Source organism: Lutra lutra, chromosome 7, assembly GCF_902655055.1.
Source record: "Lutra lutra chromosome 7, mLutLut1.2, whole genome shotgun sequence".
NCBI lineage: Eukaryota > Metazoa > Chordata > Mammalia > Carnivora > Mustelidae > Lutra > Lutra lutra.
In genome coordinates this window covers 45,485,253-45,503,724 of record NC_062284.1, presented here as the reverse complement: position 1 = coordinate 45,503,724, position 18,472 = coordinate 45,485,253, and the positions used below count along the sequence as shown (strand labels likewise).

The 18,472-nt window shown below is 50.1% G+C and overlaps 1 protein-coding gene across 3 annotated transcripts in view; it reads left to right on the top strand.

Moving 5' to 3' along the window:
• The window catches only part of RBPMS2 (RNA binding protein, mRNA processing factor 2), a 40,872-nt gene extending 23,833 nt beyond the window's left edge, over positions 1–17,039 (top strand). The window contains exons 7-8 of one of the 3 annotated variants that reach the window (XM_047736664.1): positions 14,699–14,772; positions 16,925–17,039. In XM_047736664.1, the coding sequence (XP_047592620.1) occupies positions 14,699–14,772; positions 16,925–17,024 (174 nt within the window). In that variant the 3' untranslated portion in view covers positions 17,025–17,039. Of the gene's footprint in view, positions 1–2,520; positions 4,015–14,698; positions 14,773–16,924 lie in introns of those variants that run through there. The other 2 variants (XM_047736665.1, XM_047736666.1) reach the window with 2 other exon arrangements.
• The last annotated feature ends 1,433 nt before the right edge of the window (positions 17,040–18,472 follow it).

The following is an 18,472-nucleotide window of genomic DNA, read 5'->3' as shown; positions in this document are numbered from 1 at the left end:
TTGTAAACTGCTAGAACTATGACAAGGTCAAAGTGTAGACATGCCAGCCTGAGTGCTCCTTTAATTGGCTTTCTGATGAGTGAGGCGCCCGTATTTCTTGGCTGTTCCTGTTTCTTCTCATGTGGATTGAGTCCTCTGTCTACCTCCTGGTTGTATCTTCTCAGTCCGTCCCAAGATCTGAGAGACGACTGAGTTCATGTGCCCCCTCCATGTGCCCTTTTCCCCCTTCGTTTTGATGCTGCCCCTCTTGGAGCCGGGTCCTTCTAGAAGCTCACGGTCCTGTCCATGTGGGGTGGCTTCTCAGGACCCACAGAATCCCTGTGAACAACCAGAGGCCCTGGGAGTGGGCCGAGCACTCACTCCCTGAGGTGCTGGCCCTGATCGCTGTACCTTACGGGTCTCGAGTTCTAAGCAGGGACAGGAAGGGACGGTGCTTCTCTAGAGCCCCGACTGCCAGCCTGTCCCGGGTGTCTTGGAAAGGCAGCCCCTCAAGGATGTTCTGTCCACTTGGATGGTGCTTCCCTCCCAAACTCAGAAATGGGGGTTGGCTTCTACTTCCTCCCCAAGGAGGTGGTGGCCCGTCTCAGGCTGGGGGGAGAGCTGCTGCTTTGGAGGCTGAGTCGCAGCACCTAGTGGGGAGAGGGGGACCCCATGAGGCAGGTCTTGCCAATGGAGCCGCTTACGCAGCTGCGGGATGCCTTGGCTTCTTCCCTTGTTACAAGAGAGAGTCAGAAGCCTCTGACTTTTTTTTGTCAGAAGCCTCTGACAAATCGACATTTGTCCCTTGTCCAGCCCTGCAAGGCTCCCAGCCTGGCCAGACTTCTTGCCACAGGGCTGCAGCAGCCGGAGGCCAGGTGAGGGTTGGTGGTCCAGGCCCTCCCGGGGGTGTTTCACAGGCTTGGCTGGTAGTCACCATGCTGGTTTCTTCCGTGTCTCTGTCTTGTGGGATGAGCTCCGTGCCCAGTCACCGTTCCAGCCTAGAGTATAATCCATCCCACTTGGAAGCATCCCCCCACTTGGCTGTCAGCCAGCAGGGGAGGGAACTGCTTCCAGATGTTGTAGAGGCAGGGGAGAAGATAGTGGCCTCTGAGGCTGAACAGCTCAGAGGTAAGAAGAGGCACTTGACCCTTTTCTGTGCTGTATAGTTCTTAGTCAAGGTGGTTCCTGCGGCACAGGGTCAGCTGGTGAGAGCAGTGTCTCATCCCCGGAGCCCAGGGAAGGTCCTGGTATTGGTCAGGTGACCTAGGATCCGCTTCTGCTATGTGCCAAGTGTCCTGGCATTTTAGGGTAACCAGCTTGTGCTAGGGAGCATGTGGTGACCAGGGTCTTGGGGTGTGCAAAATACCTATAACTTGAAGGAGATGCAGAAGTTCTTAGGAAGCGTCCACTGGCCCCCAGGTGACCTGGCATTGCCTGTGATCTTCTTGCTTAGAGGCGGGATTCCAGGCAGCCGAGTGGGAAACTGAGGCCACCGCTGCAGCGCCGAGCGGGGGATCTGTGAGGCCAGCTGCAACTTGTTTTCTACACTGGTTCTTGCGTCCCATCCCTTCCTTTTCCTGAGTGGACCCCGGGCCCCCTTCTCTGGGCACTCTGCCCCTTGCCCCTGACTTGTCTTGGGATGCCGTGTTTCCCCAGCAGTCTGAGGCAGCCGTGGGGAGGCCGGGGCAGGCGGTGCTGTGTGTACCTGGGGCAGTCCTGGCTTGGCACCCGGTGTAGCTCAGTGCCCAGATGCTGGGCCTGTGGGGAGGCTGTACTTAGAAGGGGAGGGCACATCATGTCCTGACCTGGCTCTGGGAATCCTGCTCTGGGGTTACTGCTCCGTAGGGCCTGGGGGTTGAAGTAGCTGCCAGGCCCCCACTGGAGGGCTCGGCTGGCAGGTTACAAACCTCTGAGACTTGGGAGGCTGAGAAAGGAGGGAACAGAGGTATGGAAAGGGATGGAGGCATCCCCTGGGTCTCAGCCCTGGCTTCCTTGGCAAATCCTACAAGGACAGGGCCAGTGTCTGGGAGTCGTGCCTTTGGGAGACCACGGCACCTCTGGTTTCCCAGGTGTCTGTATGTCGTGTCTCCCCTAATCTTCACGGACGCCCTTGAGGATCAGCTCAGTCATCTCTGTCCTATGCGGGGATGAGGGCACGGAGACAGAAAGAAGCTGAGCAAAACTATAGGAGGTTCATTCTCCTGACATCGGGCATTCTGCATGCTCCCAGTTTGGGGGGAGGGGCAGGTCTCGGGCATCAGTGCCCCCACTGCCGAGATTCCACCTGGCACAAGCTGGTGCCTTCACATCAGGCCTAGTGGAGTGCATAGCACGGTTCACTTGAACCTCTACCCTGCGGAGGAGGCGGGTCAGGCGGCCCTCTCCCATTTTCAGGATGAAGAAACCGATGCCTAGAGGTGAGTAACTGGCCCGGCGTCGGCCAATCAGTGACAGAAGTAGGGCTCCAGCAGGCACGGTGATGGCTTTCCAGTCAAGAGAAGGGACTGCCCAGCTAGCTCCTGACATTGGCTTCTTTTACAGGTGCGCTGGTACCCTTCCTCTGATACCACCCAGCAAGGATGGAAATATCGTCAGTTCTGTTAGTTCTTCAGTAAGTGCTGGCCCAGAGGCCCAGGAGGAAGAGTGTCTGAGAGCCTGGCTTCCTGCGGGGGCCACGGTTGCTCCCACTGCCTGAGCCCGGCAGCTCCCCGGTGCTAGGCGTCCCCTGAGCTTGCGCGCTAGGCACTCTGGCTGGTCTCTCCCTTTCTCCCACTGTCACCCCCTGTCACCCATCTTGCAGCCTGTCATGAGGGCCAGGCCTGGGTTCAGGTCTGGTCCCACCCCTCTGCTCATGGCCACCTCTCTCCCCTCCCTCCAGGTCTTGTCACCGCAGCTTGAAGCCCCTGCCCCGCTGGGGAGGAAGCCACTCTGAGCTTCCACTGCCCCCAGGCGGCCTGTGGAGAGCTGCTGCTTCCTTCCAAAGACTGTGAATTTTAAGCCTGACTCAGTGGACTGTTTCCCATTTCCTTCCTCCTCTCCCTCTGCCCTTTTCCTCCCCCAAAGCCCCCTCACCAAGACCTCCCGGGACGATTGGGGGGGCCTTCTTGCTGGGATACCCAGACCCAGCCCGGAGGCCTCACTGGGACTGAGCAAGGCCTGACCTCTGGTCCAGACTTGCTTCCATAGCTCCACCTCAGAGAAACGGGGCATTTAATTTTGCATGTTTTCTGGCATGAATTAAGACACTTAAACTTGTGTATATGTGAGTGTACAGTTTGTTCTCACATTGTGTCACCATAGCAACAGGTCCTGGCCACCAATGGTTCATCATTCCTGGTCCCTCTCCACACCCTCCCCAAAGCCCCTTGCTTCAGTGAGGATCAAGCCCCGCAGCTCACTCGGCCCAGCGGCCGGGGACCACACCCCCCCTCCCCCCACGTGCTTCCAGGCTGAACAGCAACGACCACCTAACAGAGGTAGTGTTTTCTTTTTCATTTCAAATCCTGGTCCTCCACTTCCTCCTCCAAGAGGGGCCAGCATCTGCTAAGAAAATCCTTTCTCTGCCTGGTTTGCTTACCTCTCCACAGTGCACCCCATCCCTGCCCATGCTCCTCATTCTTTCCGAACTTTGAAACCAACCAAAAAGTGAAAGTATTTTTGTACCCTGTGTAACAAAATATTTATGCATCATAAAGGATTTTTCGTGTGTGTGTGCAATTAATTATTAAAGAGACCTTGTTCGCCTTGTCAGATAAGTTTAATGTTTAGTTTGAGGCATGAAGAAGAAAAGGGTTTCCATTCTCCAGCAGTGAGCCTTTGCGTCAGGCGTTAGTTTCAGAAAAATGAAGGGAAAAAAATTGTGCAATTTTTTTGTTTGTTTCATGAGCACATCAGTGCTTTTGCCTTTGGCCACAGCTGTGGCTGTCTTGACTTTTTCAGACTTGGGAGACAAGGTGGCTGTTGTAATTGCTGATCCTGTGAGAATGTGAAGCTGGATAATATATGAAATGCAAAATAAAAAGTCATCCAAAGTAACCGTTCTCTGGCCTTTGCTTCCACGGGACCCAGATGGCCACTGGGAGGGCACAACTGAAGGGTAGACGTTGTGAGCTGTGGGGAGAAAGGTGAAGTGGGCCCGGGCCCTGGGGCTCATGTAGCCTCTCCTTCCTTCCTTTGTTGTCTAACTTAAGTCCTGGAGGAAAAGGGACTTGCCAAGGACCCCACGGCGGGGGAATATCTGCCAGCCCACCCTGCTTTTGATTCATTCAGTTTGTCCTCATCCCAGTTCTGAGCACATGGGTGGAGAGTCTCTGCACCCAGAGAAAACACCCACATGGGACCTGTGTTTTCTCTGGGTGCTGTGCTCTAGTTGGCCTGACCTTCCTGGCCTGCAGCCTTTCCAGGCCCTCTAGAAGAAAAGGACTGTGCTTTGGGAGGGTGGGCTCCTCTAGGCAGTGTCTTTGGTGTGAGGCTATGCTGGAGGGAAGGGAAACCCAGGAGTCTGGCCCAGAAAGGGCAACGCTCCTGCACTCTTGTAGGCTCCCCGTGAGCTCTGTGGTGGCTGATTCCTGAGGGGAGGTTTTGCTGGAAGCTGGAGTACGTGGGTATGAAGGTCAGGGAAACCGTGTAGAGCTGAGACCCCAGACTGCTTCGAACCCAGTCAGAACGCCTGCAGCGGCCCCAGTTTTGTGATTTGGAGCCTCAGTTTCATCTGTGAAGTGGTGGTTTGGAATCCTTTCCAGCTCTTGGAGCTGGAGGGTTGGCGCAATGTCCTCATGGCTTTGCTGTTTGTCTTTTCGGTCTACGCCCCGCCCCCCCACCCCATACCCTTCATAGCTTGGCTCCAAGCTGTGCCTAGAAAGGGACGACAGAAGCAGCCCCAGAGGCTCCAGCTGTAGGGTTTCATTCCAGTCTTGTTCTGAGCAAAACGGGAGCTGCTGTGGTTGCCCTGGTCTCCCTCTCTCCTCCCTGCCTCACCTTTTCTGAATCCCAGTCCTGCACTGGGGGATTTGGGTCTAAGGTGTTCTGATGAGTGTGTCAGCTGTTAGAGGCTATGGGGTATCGGCACATGAGGGGAGAACACGCCCCCAGGTGTTGTGCGGGAGGAGGAGGAGCCTGGCAGGGTGACAGGGACCCCAGAGGGAGGTCTGTGTCCACACCAGCATGGCAGCCTGAGGAGGGGTGGATGCTTTCCTGCGTGTACCCCTCACCTCCCTGCGGTATCTGGACCAGCGAGGCATCGCTTCCCAGCCTGAAGCATCCCCTAGTGCTGGCGGGGAGCTGCTCCAGACCCCCGCCTCCCACCTCCAGGGCCACGCTGATGCCTGACCTACTTCCGCTGTGTCAGGAACCACTGGGTCTTCCTGAGGTGGTGAATTATTTAGCTGGGGCGCTGGGCCTTTCTGAGAGGGGCTAGGAAAGCTGCTCCATAATTTAAAGGCCCCTGCTCCTCTGGCTTCCCTGGGGGGCCTCCTTCACGCCTTGCTGAGCAGGGCCCAGGCCTGGGTCTGAGAGGAGGAGCCAGGAAAGAGAGGGGCCCCCGAGGCCATCCCAGAGGAGCTCTCCAGCTGGACTGGGGCCTTTCCTCAGGGTGAGAAGCCTTTGCAGAAAGTCATGTCTATACTGAATTATGAAGCTGTGAAGTTAAAATCTTTCTGGCAAGGACAGTAAGATGGGTCAGAAGCAGCAGACCTGCCACCCATTCTGGGCTTCTTCCAAAAAGCACCTTATTCCTTCCCAGAGGGGTTTAATCCTGATCTTTTACAGGCAAAAGGCTTCTTTCCTTTCCGAAAGGATTTTAGGCATCTGGGAACAGCCAGGGTTCTTTTGCTCCTTCCCAGCAGCATCGCGATCATGTCCGTGGCAGAGGAGGCCTCTTCATAAGGGCACGCACCTCCTGCTCCCCTTCACACACGAGGGAGGCCTGTGTAAATGGATGCTTGTCCAGGCACTTGGGAGCCCGGGCTACCCGCCATGCCTGGCCTGAAGCTAGCTCTGGATTTCCTGGGGAAAAAAGATGGTACTTGGCCATTCTTTGGCATTGCTGCCTAAACAGCCTTTTTAGGGATGTGTCTTAATTTGGAGCCTTTGTAGGAGAGCAGGTTCCTTGGACCACCTTTGGAACTTCTAGACTGTGTGGCCTGACATTGAGCTGCTTTGAGAATTAGCACAGGATAAAGGCTTATTAGGCTCCATGGGATCCTGGAAGTCTCAGGAGGGAAGGGGACTCACTGGTCCCTTGCCCTTCCCACCCTGCCTGGCCTGTCATGCATGTGCCTGGACAATTCCATTTCTCGAGGTCTGGAATAAAGCTTTTTGATCTTGAGGAACTCTCTGTCAGAATGCAAATGTCCCTGAAAAATAGGGCAAAGCCCCTCAGAATAGGATTAGGGAAAGTACCAGAAGGGAACCCTGGAAGGGAGAAGTAAACATGGAGGAAGAAAGACTTTCCTACAAAGTGTCAGGAGGAAGAAGAAAAAATGTCTCCACCCAGCTACCTATTTCTCTACCCCACCTACCTTTCCTTCCACGCAAGGCCTCCCCCCACCCACAGTCATGGGCCACCTCCAGGAAAGCAGGCACTGTTCCCTGACGTTTTCCTTCAGGAACAGAGGAGGGGATGTAGGAGCTGAGGGCCCGCCCCTGTGAGGGGGGAGAGGCTGGGCAGATCGCTGTCCTGGCAGTGTTCCAGAGCTGACAGGAAAGGGGCCTAAGCTCCTGTGGGAGGGGGGGTCAGGTGCCCCTTAGCGATGGTCTTCACGACCTTAGAGCAAACCACATTGCCTGGTTTTCTGAGGGGGTCCTTGACCACCAGAATCAGAATATTAGCACAGAGAGTATTTAGTCCAGTCTCCCGTTTTATAGACGAGGAAACTGAAGCACGAGAGATGAAGTGGTTTTCCCTTAAGGTTATAAAACCAACAGCTAAGGCATGCTTCACTCCTATCTCCTGACTCCCAGCCCAGCTCCTTCCACCACCCATGTGGCCATTCCAGAAACATGCACACACACACACACACACACACACACACACACACACACACACACACCCTTTAGCAGCAGAGAAGCAGCAGCCCCAGGATGGCCATGGGCTTGGAAGTCTATCCCAGCAGTTCCAGAGGCCAGGACTAGAGCTCAGCTTTCCTGTCATGCCACACTCCGCTTTCTGCCCAGGTGACTTGGTCTTGGTATGGCCTGATCTCTTTCTAGGATACTGGATGCTGCTCCCGGATTAAGGGACACAGAGACCCATCTACCTTCAGCCCAGCCCTGTGCTGTCTCTCTTTTAACCTAAGGGGTAAGGTTGTTGGGTCTGTAGGACTCCTCTGGCTTCTGGCTTATGCAAGAACCAAGGTGGTGAATTTTCCATTTAACACAAATTTAGTAAGATGAGTCTCAGATAGGAACGGTGGTTGTATCATTCCGTGAAAACCCATTGCCCTTCTCTCAGTATTAGGAGTGTTGATGTTTACAGAGGAATGTGCCTAAAGCCTAGGAGGTACTCAGTGACACTTGGCTCTGATTATCTTTAGAAAAACACCTGTTCTGGGGCACCTCTGTGGCTCAGTGGGTTGAGCCTCTGCCTTCGGCTCAGGTTGTGGACTCAGGGTTCTGGGGTCAAGCCCCACATCGGGCTCTCTGCTCAGTGGGGAGCCTGCTTCCCCCTCTCTCTCTGCCTACTTGTGATCTCTCTCTTTAGATCTCTTTATAAATAAATAAATAAAATCTTTGGAAAAAAGGAAAAAAAAGAAAACCCCCTGTTTTCTTTCTCTCGTCCTGAACAAGTAGTGAAACCGAGGTAATTTTTTTATAGGTTTTATTTATTTGTCAGAGAGAGAGTGCAAGCAGGGGGAGAGGCAGGCAGAGGGAGAAGCAGGCTCCCCGCGAGCAGGGAGCCCAGTGTGGGGCTCGATCCCAGAACCCTGGGATCATGACCTGAGCCGAAGGCAGACGCTTAACTGGCTGAGCCACCCAGGCATCCCTGAAGTGATTCTAATTTATGCATTCCTTGGTTATTTTCCCAGTGGATCAAGGGTTCTCAAAAGGTTTTTAACCACACGTTCTACCTGGAGGAGTGGTGGAGGAAGGAGAGGGCAGAGGCTTAGGAATCCCAGAGGACATCTGGAAGCCTCCAAAGCTGGCTTGTAGGATCTGAGAGTCCGACGATAGCAGTGGTTATACTGACAGTGATAGTCACTTACTCCTGTATAGCTAACAAACATGTTCACTCACAGCCTCTCTGGTGATCCTCAGAAAAGCCCTATGAGAAAAGCAAGAAAGGCATTATTATCTACTTTTTGCAGCTATGGAAATGGAAGTTAGAAGGGGCCCACAGAGGGGCGCCTGGGTGGCTCAGCTGGTTGAGCATCTGACTCTTGATTTTGGCTCAGGGCATGATCTCAGGGTCTTGGGATCGAGCCCCACATTGGGGTTCCGTGCCTAGTGAGGGGTCTGCTTCTCTCCCTCTCATTCTACCCCTCTCCCTGCTTTCTCTCTCTCAAATCTAAAGAAAAAAGGGGGACCCACAGAAAGCAAAAGGCTCAAGACCCGGTTTTCTGACACATCTGTCCGAAGTTAAAAGTTTCCCTGTAATTCTGGGGCGCAGGGTCTCAAAACGGCCAGGGCTCCTGGGAGACTGGGAGAATCTCATGGAAACCGGAAGAGCCCACTTGGGCATGAAGAACAACCAGCAGTTACCCACACCTTTCTAGTTACCTGGTTAAGGGGCTAACCAAACAAACACAAAGCAAAGGCTCCAGCCATTATCATATGTGTGAGGGAAAAACCCCTGGGTAAGGGTGATCAGAACTCAGAAGTCTGAAGGTAGACGTGTTTCCTGATTTGGCTAGAGCGGGGTCATATGTGTATCTGTAGCAACTCCTCATACCTGACTTGGATGATCTTGTTAACGTTTTATAAGCAATCGCATCTTCGCAATGCCGCCTGAATGAGTAGTTTTTATCACTCAAGATGAATCACTGGAGTTTGTGGCTTTCAGTACCTTAAAATCACGGGGCTAGGAGAGAAGGCGGGAGCCATGCCCAGAGCCTATAGTCACGAAGCACTCCTGTCTCTGATTTTTGCAGTTGCTCTGGGATGTGATCTGGGGAATACCCGTCTCCATTTCATGGACAGGAAGTTCAAGTCTGGAGAGGTGCCAGGGTTGTATTTGGCTCTCGTCACTGAGGGGGGGACCACACCCTCTAACCCATTCATTCTCTCTGCACTCATCCTTCCTTGCCACCGACTCTTGTTGGACGTTTTTTCCCTGTGTAGCCTGGGTCTGGTGCTCAGGTGGAGGATAAAGTTCCCATTCTGGGGATGCAGCTGTAGATCTGTGCCGTGGATCAACTTAAGTGCATGGAAACCAGGAGGGCAAGATTTAGAAATGGGCGGTTCCAGGGCACCTGGGTGGCTCAGTTGGTTAAGCATCTAACTCTTGAATTCCGCTTGGGTCATGATCTCAGGGTTGTGAGATCAAGCCCATGTCGGCCTCCATGCTGGGCTGGAACCTACTTAAGTCCCTCTCTTCCCCTCCCTCTGCCCTCCCCCGCCCCCAAATAAAGAAAGAAGGAAGTCAGTGGTTCCAGATGGCTCAGTCCCGGCCCCCCCATCTTCCCCTGTCCCCTGCCGCCCTCCTGTTCTCCTCTGCCTCCCCTCCCCTGAGTCCAGACCCTGCTCTGGAGCCATGTTTTGTGGTTCTGTGCTTGGCTTCTCAGAACAGCTACATGGGTGGTTTAAGATGTGGGCGTGGAGGGAGATGCCCCCATTTCCCACCCCAGGGTGACTCCTCAGCTTCTGGAGCAGGACACCATAGACGGTCAGCCCCTGGTAAAGGCAACCTCTCCTACTAGAGGCTTCTCAGCTGTGCCAGTTTCTCTTTCCAGGCCCAGGTTCTCATTCTGGAACTGATGGAGTGTGCCTGTTGGAAAGTGGCTTGGGTCTCAGGAAAGAGATGGAGAGAGAGACCATGAAGAGGATTTTCCCCAAAATCAATTCCCCCCAATTTTTTTTTGCATGTGCTCTTCATGGATATGTATATTTGTTTTTTAAGGTTTTTATTTTTTTTTAAGACTTTGTTTATGTATTTGACAGAGGGAGAGAGCACAAGCAGGGGGAGGGGCAAAGGGAGAGGGAGAAGCAGACTCCCCACTGAGCAGGGAGCTCAACTTGGGCTCCATCCCTGGGATTCTGACCTGAGCTGAAGGCAAACACTTTACTGAGTGAGCCACCGAGGCACCCCATTTTTTTTTAAGTAGTTTCTACATCAAACACAGTGCTTGAACTCATGACCCCGGGATCAAGAGTCACATGCTTTTCTGATTAAGCCAGACAGGTGCCCCTATGGACATATATATTTAAATCTCTTGGGGTACCTAGATGGCTCAGTCGGTTAAGCTTCTGCCTTTAGCTCAGGTCATGATCCCAGGTCCTGGGATCGAGCCCCACATTCTGCTCCTTGCTCAGTGGGGAGCCTGCTGCCCCCTCTCCCTCTCCCTGCCACTCTGCCTGCTTGTGACCTATCTCTCTGTCAAATAAATAAAATCTTAAAAAAAGAGATCTCTCCTGTCCACAGCCACAGATGCCCAATACTACTTTCACAGTTTCAAAGGACTTTCTTTCATGATTCTCTAGAGCCTATGGGCTGATTGTCAAACTCAGGCAGGCATTCAGGACCCATCTCAGTCCGGCTTCTGGCCCTTTCTTTACTGTGCATTCAAGTCAAGACATTTGTGACCACTGTGCAGGCGCTGAGATACTCAAAGAGATAAGTTTTTCCCTCTGAAATTGAGGTAACTTGGGGGCTCAGTGTGACCTCACCCTAGGTCTCATTTCCTGATGTATCTCTCGGCATGTTCTGGGACCCCAACGAGTCTCTTTCTCGGTCTTTGGCTCTTTTCCTGTCCTCCCTCCTCCACATCCTCCATTGCCCCCTTGTCCTATGACCGCTTGTGTTTACATCTCAGGCGTCTTGTCTTGGCCCAGTGGTTCCTGAGGCGACGTTTCTGCTCACCCAACACAGCCTGATACGCAGGTGACCTCTGATGAGGCCTCCCTCTTCTCAGGGGCCTGGTGGGTGGAGTGAGGCTCTGGCGCCCTCTTGTGGTCAAAAATGTCCACAAGCCTCACCCAGATATCTTTTTTGTATCCCAAGAGGAACTCTGCCTGGGGCTACTTCCGGATCCATTTGTTCTGGGTTGCCTCTGTTCTGGCTAATGCCCTCAAAGTTAGAGTCAGCAGGCAATTACAAATATTTAGGGAACATTGTTAACATTGGGCCACCTGGCTGGCTCAGTACACAGACCTAGGGACTCTTGATCATGTTGGGGAGAGAGTTTACTTAAAAATAATAATAATAATAATAAGGGGCCCCTGGGTGGCTCAGTCGTTAACATCTGCCTTTGGCTCAGGTTGAGATCAAGCCCCTGAGGGGCTCCCTCCTCAGCAGGGAGCCTGCTTCTCCCTCTCCTACTCCCCCTGCTTGTGTTCCCTTTCTCACTGTCTCTCTCTAATAAATAAATAAAATCTTCAAAAAATTTAAATTAAAAAAATACATTTAGGGAGCACCTACTAGATTTGTACATAGTTTGTATTGTAGGTAGCCAGTTGCTGTGTTGGAATTGGGGATATGAAAGTAAATATTAGGCCCTGAGAAATTGGATCCAGTCCCTTGCTTGCGTTCACAGACGAGAAGCATTGAGTCTAAGAGGCAAAGAGATGTGCCCCAATTCACTCAGTTATGTAAAATGACATAACACAGGTGTGCTGACTCACTGTTTCACAAAAGATCAAGTCAGTTACCTGTAAGCCCTTCTGGTTGATGGATTAAACTCCTAGATGTCCATAGTAATGTGTCAGGAATGGCACCGAGCTTTCTAACTACCACTGATATTTTCAGAGTTTACGTGTTTAATTTCTCATGTCTGGGAATGCTCAGATTTGGACAGCTTCTTCTCAGAGCACTATTCCCAAATGTCTCTGTATCAGTTAGCACTGCTAGGTGTTGATATCATCTGTGTAAACCTGACTGGTCTCTGCCCATGCTGGAAGTTTCTTTAGGGCACAGGTCATGCCATCATCACTCACCAGCATAGTCTAGGGCACCTCCTGGTGCCTAACACATGTCTGCTAAGTGGCTACTTCACTTCTGAGACGATATTGCAGGCAATATCTGCATGTCTCTTTGTTCACGTGTCCTCAAGAGAATGCTACTTCAACAGACCATTCCCGCTCTGTGAAAGCAGTTGGAGCTGTGGGACGGTGCAGTGGGCTGCCTTCATAGGCAATGATTTTCTTGTCCCCAAAGGTCTTCAGATATAAGCTAGATGCTGCTTAGTGGGGATATTCTTTTTTTTAAAGATTTTTTTTTTATTTATTTGACAGATCACAAGCAGGCAGAGAGGCAGGCAGAGAGAGAGAGAGAGGAAGAGGAGGCAGGCTCCCTGCTGAGCAGAGAGCCCGAATTCGGGACTCGATCCCAGGACCCCGAGATCACGACCAGAGCCGAAGGCAGAGGCTTCAACCACTGAGCCACCCAGGCACCCCAATGTGGGGATATTCTTGTAGCAAGTTACAAACTGGATGACTGGTTGGCCCCATCCTGGTATTTTTTGATCCTGCTCTCCATCATGAAATATCCACCTTAGTCAGGAGTTGCAGACTCCCAGCCTGCAGGGTAAGGGGTGGCACTGAGGGAGGTGGCCTGGGTGTCTTGGGGGCAGGAAAGCTCAGGCCTGCTGAAAGGGACAGTGCTTCTGGGCCCCAGCCAGTGGCAGCTCAGTAGGATGGTGGCCTCGCATGGCTTGATGTTTTGATCTTTCAAGAGAAATCGGACATTCAGATTTTAATGGGCAAATTGGATTCATGACTTCGGTTTTTGGCAACTAACCCTCAATTTTAAAAACTTGCATGTACTAAACCATGCCCATGTGTTGTTGGTTTGCAATTCAAAGATTTTTTCTAGTTTTCACTTTGTGCAGTAAGTCCAGGGACAAAAATCCCCCCCAAGTGCTCAGTTGCACTCAACCCATGTGTATGGCCCCTCCTCTGCCTCCTTTGTTCCTTTCCTTTTCTACAGAAGCAATTTTGGCCATCCTCTCATCATCACCTACGTCAATCCCAGATCTCCCCGGTGAGAACTCTGCTTCCTGGTGACGGGAAGCTGTATCGGCAATGCCTCGAGAGGCCACTAGGGGGCAGGGTCGGGCGCAGAGAACATTTGGTTTTGACGAGCGGAATCGTGAGGTTTGTAATTATCCTTTGCCATTGTTGCCGATTTCAGCCCTGAATCCAGGTTTTTGGAGTTCAGGAAGGCATCTGGGGTCGGTCCCTGAGGGTTCAGTGTGGCTTGCCATTTCCCTGCATCACTTCTGGAGTGCAAATTTCTACCTGGACTCCCTGTCCCCGACCCACCTCCCGCCTTGCAGGTCCTGTAACCACCCAGCATTCCCCGATGTCAGGTGGATCCGCCTAAACGCATTTCCCACAGAACTTTCGAGAGCCTTCAATGGCTCATCATTACACAAGCTTTTCAGAAGGGTAGTGGCAAGCCGCTGGTCCCTGTTAAGTGAAAGGGGTGGGATGGGAGGAGCTTTGACTTAAGACATCTTAAGTGTGGGGCACCTGGGTGGCTCAGTGGATTAAGCCGCTGCCTTCGGCTCGGGTCATGGTCTCAGGGTCCTGGAATCGAGTCCCGCATCGGGCTCTCTGCTCAGCGGGGTGCCTGCTTCCCCCTCTCTCTCTCTGCCTGCCTCTCCGTCTACTTGTGATCTCTCTCTGTCAAATAAATAAATAAAATCTTAAAAAAAAAAAAAGACATCTTAAGTGTGATCCTGGGGGCAAGCTTTGCTGTTATGACTGCAGAGACGAGGAGGTGGAAGCACATGGAGAAAAATGACCAATTCAGCCGTCAGGTAGACTTCATAACTTCTAACTGTCCCTGCTAGATGGTGGGGGAGATAAAAACTTAAAATATGGTTTCCATCCTTAAAGAAACTATAGCTTGTTAGGAAAACATGAAACACGTGTATAAAAATGTAACTAACTCCGCAGCTTCCAGACAGCTAGTACAGGCAATGATGCCAGCAGGAACTTGGAGAGGGCCCTGGATCTAAACGGAAGGCTTCACCAAAGCCATAGTGGTCTCCACACTTGAGTATGTGTATCCCAGAGGTACACAGAGGCTTCTGTAAGGGTCAGTGTCAGGGTTGTGTTGAAGGGAATTCCCGCCATCTTCGAGGAAGACTAGTCTGCGCTTCTGAATGCCTTGCCTCACTTCCCTTCATTTCCACAATTTCTTGCCTGGCATTTTAGGAAAGAAAAGTGTGTTAACCATCAGTGCTGCTCACCCATAGTCCCTGTTCTCCTCCAGGTACTTTCCCACCTTTTAGAAGTAAGGTTTTGGGGTGCCTGGGTGGCATGGTCAATTGGGCCTCTGACTCTTGGTTTCAGCTCAGGTCATGATCTCAGGGTCCTGGGATTGAGCGGGGTTTCTGTTTGAGTTTGCTCTCCCTCTCCCTCTGCCCCTCCCGCTCTATGCCCTCTCTCACTCTCTAAAAATAAATAAATAAATAAATCTTAAAAAAAAAAAAAAGTCAGGTGTGGCCATGTGATTTGCTTTGGCCAATATGGGTCTTCTGGGTGAACGCATTTTGGAGCCCGTGTGTGATTCTCCCTCTTACCTTCTCTCTGCCCTGGTGACTGACTGATGACATTTCAGATGGTGGCATCGGGATCCCTGAGTGATGATGGCATGGACCAGAACTCCCAGCTGACCTGCAACGGACACGTATCGTGAGTTGGGGGGAAGAATCTTTGTGGGTTAAAAGCAATTGAGATTTTGAGGTTGCTTGTTACTATAGCCTAATTTAACCTATGCTATTATATATAGGACTCCTGTCTTCCCCATCCTAACTCTTATTTTGGTGTGTTGCCTTGGTGTGTAAAAGTCTCTGGGGTGCCAAGGAAACAATTTAAAATAGTGATTTCCATATTGAGAAAGCGAATGACTCAGGATGTCTGGGCAATAAATCATTTCGCAAATCAAAGATTTCCCAATATTTTGCTTTCAACCATTGAGGGAGGTGAAGCAAATTCAGTTGTTACTGGTTGGATGATTAGGTGGTATTGAGTAACTCTGCTTGAACTTCTTCCGTTCCCAGGTACTTGTTTATGTGAATGAGATTTCTCAGTGTTATCATTTACAAAAATAGGATGTAGGGATAAAATTGATGTTGATTGCTATTGCATTCCAGCATGTATATAAGTATTTCAATATGAGTTGTGTTTCTTATAAAATTTTACTCCCTGGGGCACCTGGCTGGCTCAGTTGGTAAAGCATGCAACTCTTGATCTCTTGGGCTTGGTCGTGAGTTCGAGCCCCACTTTGGGGATATAGCTTACTTAAAAAATATTTTTACTCCTTATATTTAATAATGCTCTATCAACATTTGAATATATTCATGTCATTTTGATAAACAGCGAACGAATTATAACTATAATGATAAGTCAGTCCAGAAGAAAAATTTAAACTCTGCAGCCTTATGGCCACAAAAAAATAGAATATAATTTTAATTATGTATATATAAATATACATATGTATTATGTATATATTTATGGTAGAGAAGTATTGTTTGATGATCAATAAAAGATTTTCAAGTATAAACTATATACTCCATTAGCATAGCATTATGTGGGAGAAGTAGTAAGAAAATGCATTCAAGGAGAAAATGCAGTGATGTAAATTTTCCTCTTTTAAAGAAGAGCTTACTTATGTATTTTGCAAATGGTTGATGATGAGTATCAAATCACTGTGATTCCAGTTTAATTTTTAAATGTCAGTATGGGGATGCCGGGGTGGCTCAATTAAGTGTCTGCCTTCGGCTCAGGTCATGATCCTGGAGTCCCGGGATCAAGCCCCACATTGGGCTCCTTGCTCAGTAGGAAGCCTGCTTCTCCCTCTCCCAGTCTCCCCACTTGTGTTCCCTCTCTCGCTGTGTCTTTCTCTGTCAAATAAATAAAATCTTAAAAATAAATAAATAAATATAAATGTCAGTATGTCCATTATGCCAGAAATCATATCCTTTGCAACTGCAGTTGACCCTTAAACAACACGGGTTTGAATTGTGGGGGTTCACTTATACATGGATTTTTTAAAAGATTTTATTAATTTAATTTAATTTTTTTAAAAGATTTTATTTATTTATTTGACATACAGAGGTCACAAGCAGGCAGAGAGGCAGGCAGAGAGAGAGGGGGAGCTGAGCAGAGAGCCTGATACGGGGCTCGATCCCAGGACCCTGGGATCATGACCCTAGCCGAAGGCTCTAACCCACTGAGCCACCCAGGGACCCCGAATTTTATTTTATTTTTAAAAAATACTTATTCGAGAGAGAGTATGAGCAGAGGGAAGGGGAGAGGGAGAAGCAGACTCCTTGCTGAGTATGGAGCCCATGGGGCTCAATCCCAGGATCCCAAGATCATGACCTGAGCTGAAGGTAGATGCTTAACTGACTGGGCCACCCAGGTGCCCCAAGATTTTAAAGTCATCTCTGCACCCAACATGGGGCTCAAACTCACAACCCTAAGATCGAGAGTTGGATGCTGAGCCAGCCAGGCATTCCTGGATTTTTTTTTTAATAAATACAGTACAGTACCGTAAATGTATTTTCTCTTCCTTATGGTTTTTTAGCAACATGTTCTTTTCTCTCACTTACTTTATTGTAAGAATACAGTATATAATAAGTATAATATATGAAATATGTGTTACTAGACTATGTTAATTGGTACAGTGCCCAATCAACAGTAGGCTATTAGTAGTTAAGTTTGGGGAAGCGAGAAGTTATACATGGGTTTTTGACTGCAGGACTAGACACCCTAACTCCCTCATTGTTCAAGGGTCAACTGTATTTAAACCTAGTTGAAAAAATTTTTTTTTAATTTCAAGAGAATGCATAATTCATGGAGAGAAGCATGAAACGCAAGTTGGAGTGAGGCTAACAGTTACCAGGCTAAGGCATCTCTACCTCTTAATTTTAATTATGTAAGTTACGTGTGATTATAATCTCCTTGTAAAATAGTCAAGCTTTAGGGATAGGCTTGGGACCATCACCTCCATTTCTGGTCCCTTCCCCACCTCCCCAGTGATGACCTTGGCTTTCAGTTTGGTGTTCCCTCCTTCCAGTGGGTTTCCATGCATTCACACGCACAGGTTGCTTCATGAGAGGACACGCAGGGGAAGGAATTTTAACTTTATCACAGGATGAAGCAGTCAGGGGCCGGGGGATGGGCTGTGATCGCTTCAGTATATGACTTTTTATGGCTGATGACTGGAGTTTGCTCACTGGGAAAAGGATAATTGTGATTTGGGAGTGAGGGAAGGAGTGGGGTTAGTTTTGGCACAAAGCCTGTGACAGTATTGTCAGAGGATGGCATTAAGTATCATGTCACTGGGAAGTGGAGGGGATGATACAGAAGAGGTGGTGGGAGGACACCAGGTCTCACCTTTATTTGCTCACAGACCTGGCTGGGTAGAAATATTCTCTCCAGAAACAGGTGGCCCTCATGGTTTCATTTACGTCCCCACTTTTCATAGAGACAAGGGCTCGGAAAACAATGGAATGATCACACAAGTGTGATGAGCTTCCATGTTCAGGACATTGGGGGACGGTAGGGACTATGGCAAAATGGATGACAGCCCAAGCTCTTTCGACAGGAGCCGTCCTTACTCAACCCACTCAGTGCTGTCTGGAGGAAATATGGCATCAGTGCTAGCCATATCTTCTTCAAGAGACTGTAGAAATTGGGACTTTTTTGTGTGAAATCTCTCAGTATTGGTTTAAAAATTTCTTAAGTGCTGTGCTGGCCAAACAAGGCATGTGTTTGCAGGATGCATTTGACCTGTGCCTGCTAGTTTGTGATTCTTGTTTTAAGGCTTCTTGCCTAAAGGCAGAGTACTGGACCGTCATGTGATCTCTTATCTCTTGGCATGCTGCCGGACTCTAAGATCTGCGGTTCTGAGGGACTCTAGGCTTCTTAGAGAGATGCTGTGGGAATGGTTGACTTCACTGCTGATGTCTGGTTCCCACCTGCTGTCCAACATCTAGCTGGTAATAGAGCTCTGCCGGGAAGTTGGGAGCTCTGCAGAAGATTCCAGAAGCATCCTCATAAATCCAGGGACGTGAGCCAAGGTAGATTCACTAGAAGTTAAGACTCCTCCTGGGGGTTGGTCTTAAGGCCTCCAGTGTCCTCCTCTTAGGCGTTGGGGCTGGTTCTTGTGCCTCTTCCAGGGCAGAGCCCAGTGAGAATATAGACTGGTGACTGTTTCTCAAAAGGTTTTGTCCTGTGACTAAATCCAAGCAAGGCAGTCAGACAGAAATGAAAAAGCATTCAGAAATGAAAATGCGCGTGCGCGCACACACATACACACACACACACACTCTCTCTCTCTCTGTCCCCAGCACTCCCAAGACCTTTTCCCACGCAGTCCCATGGC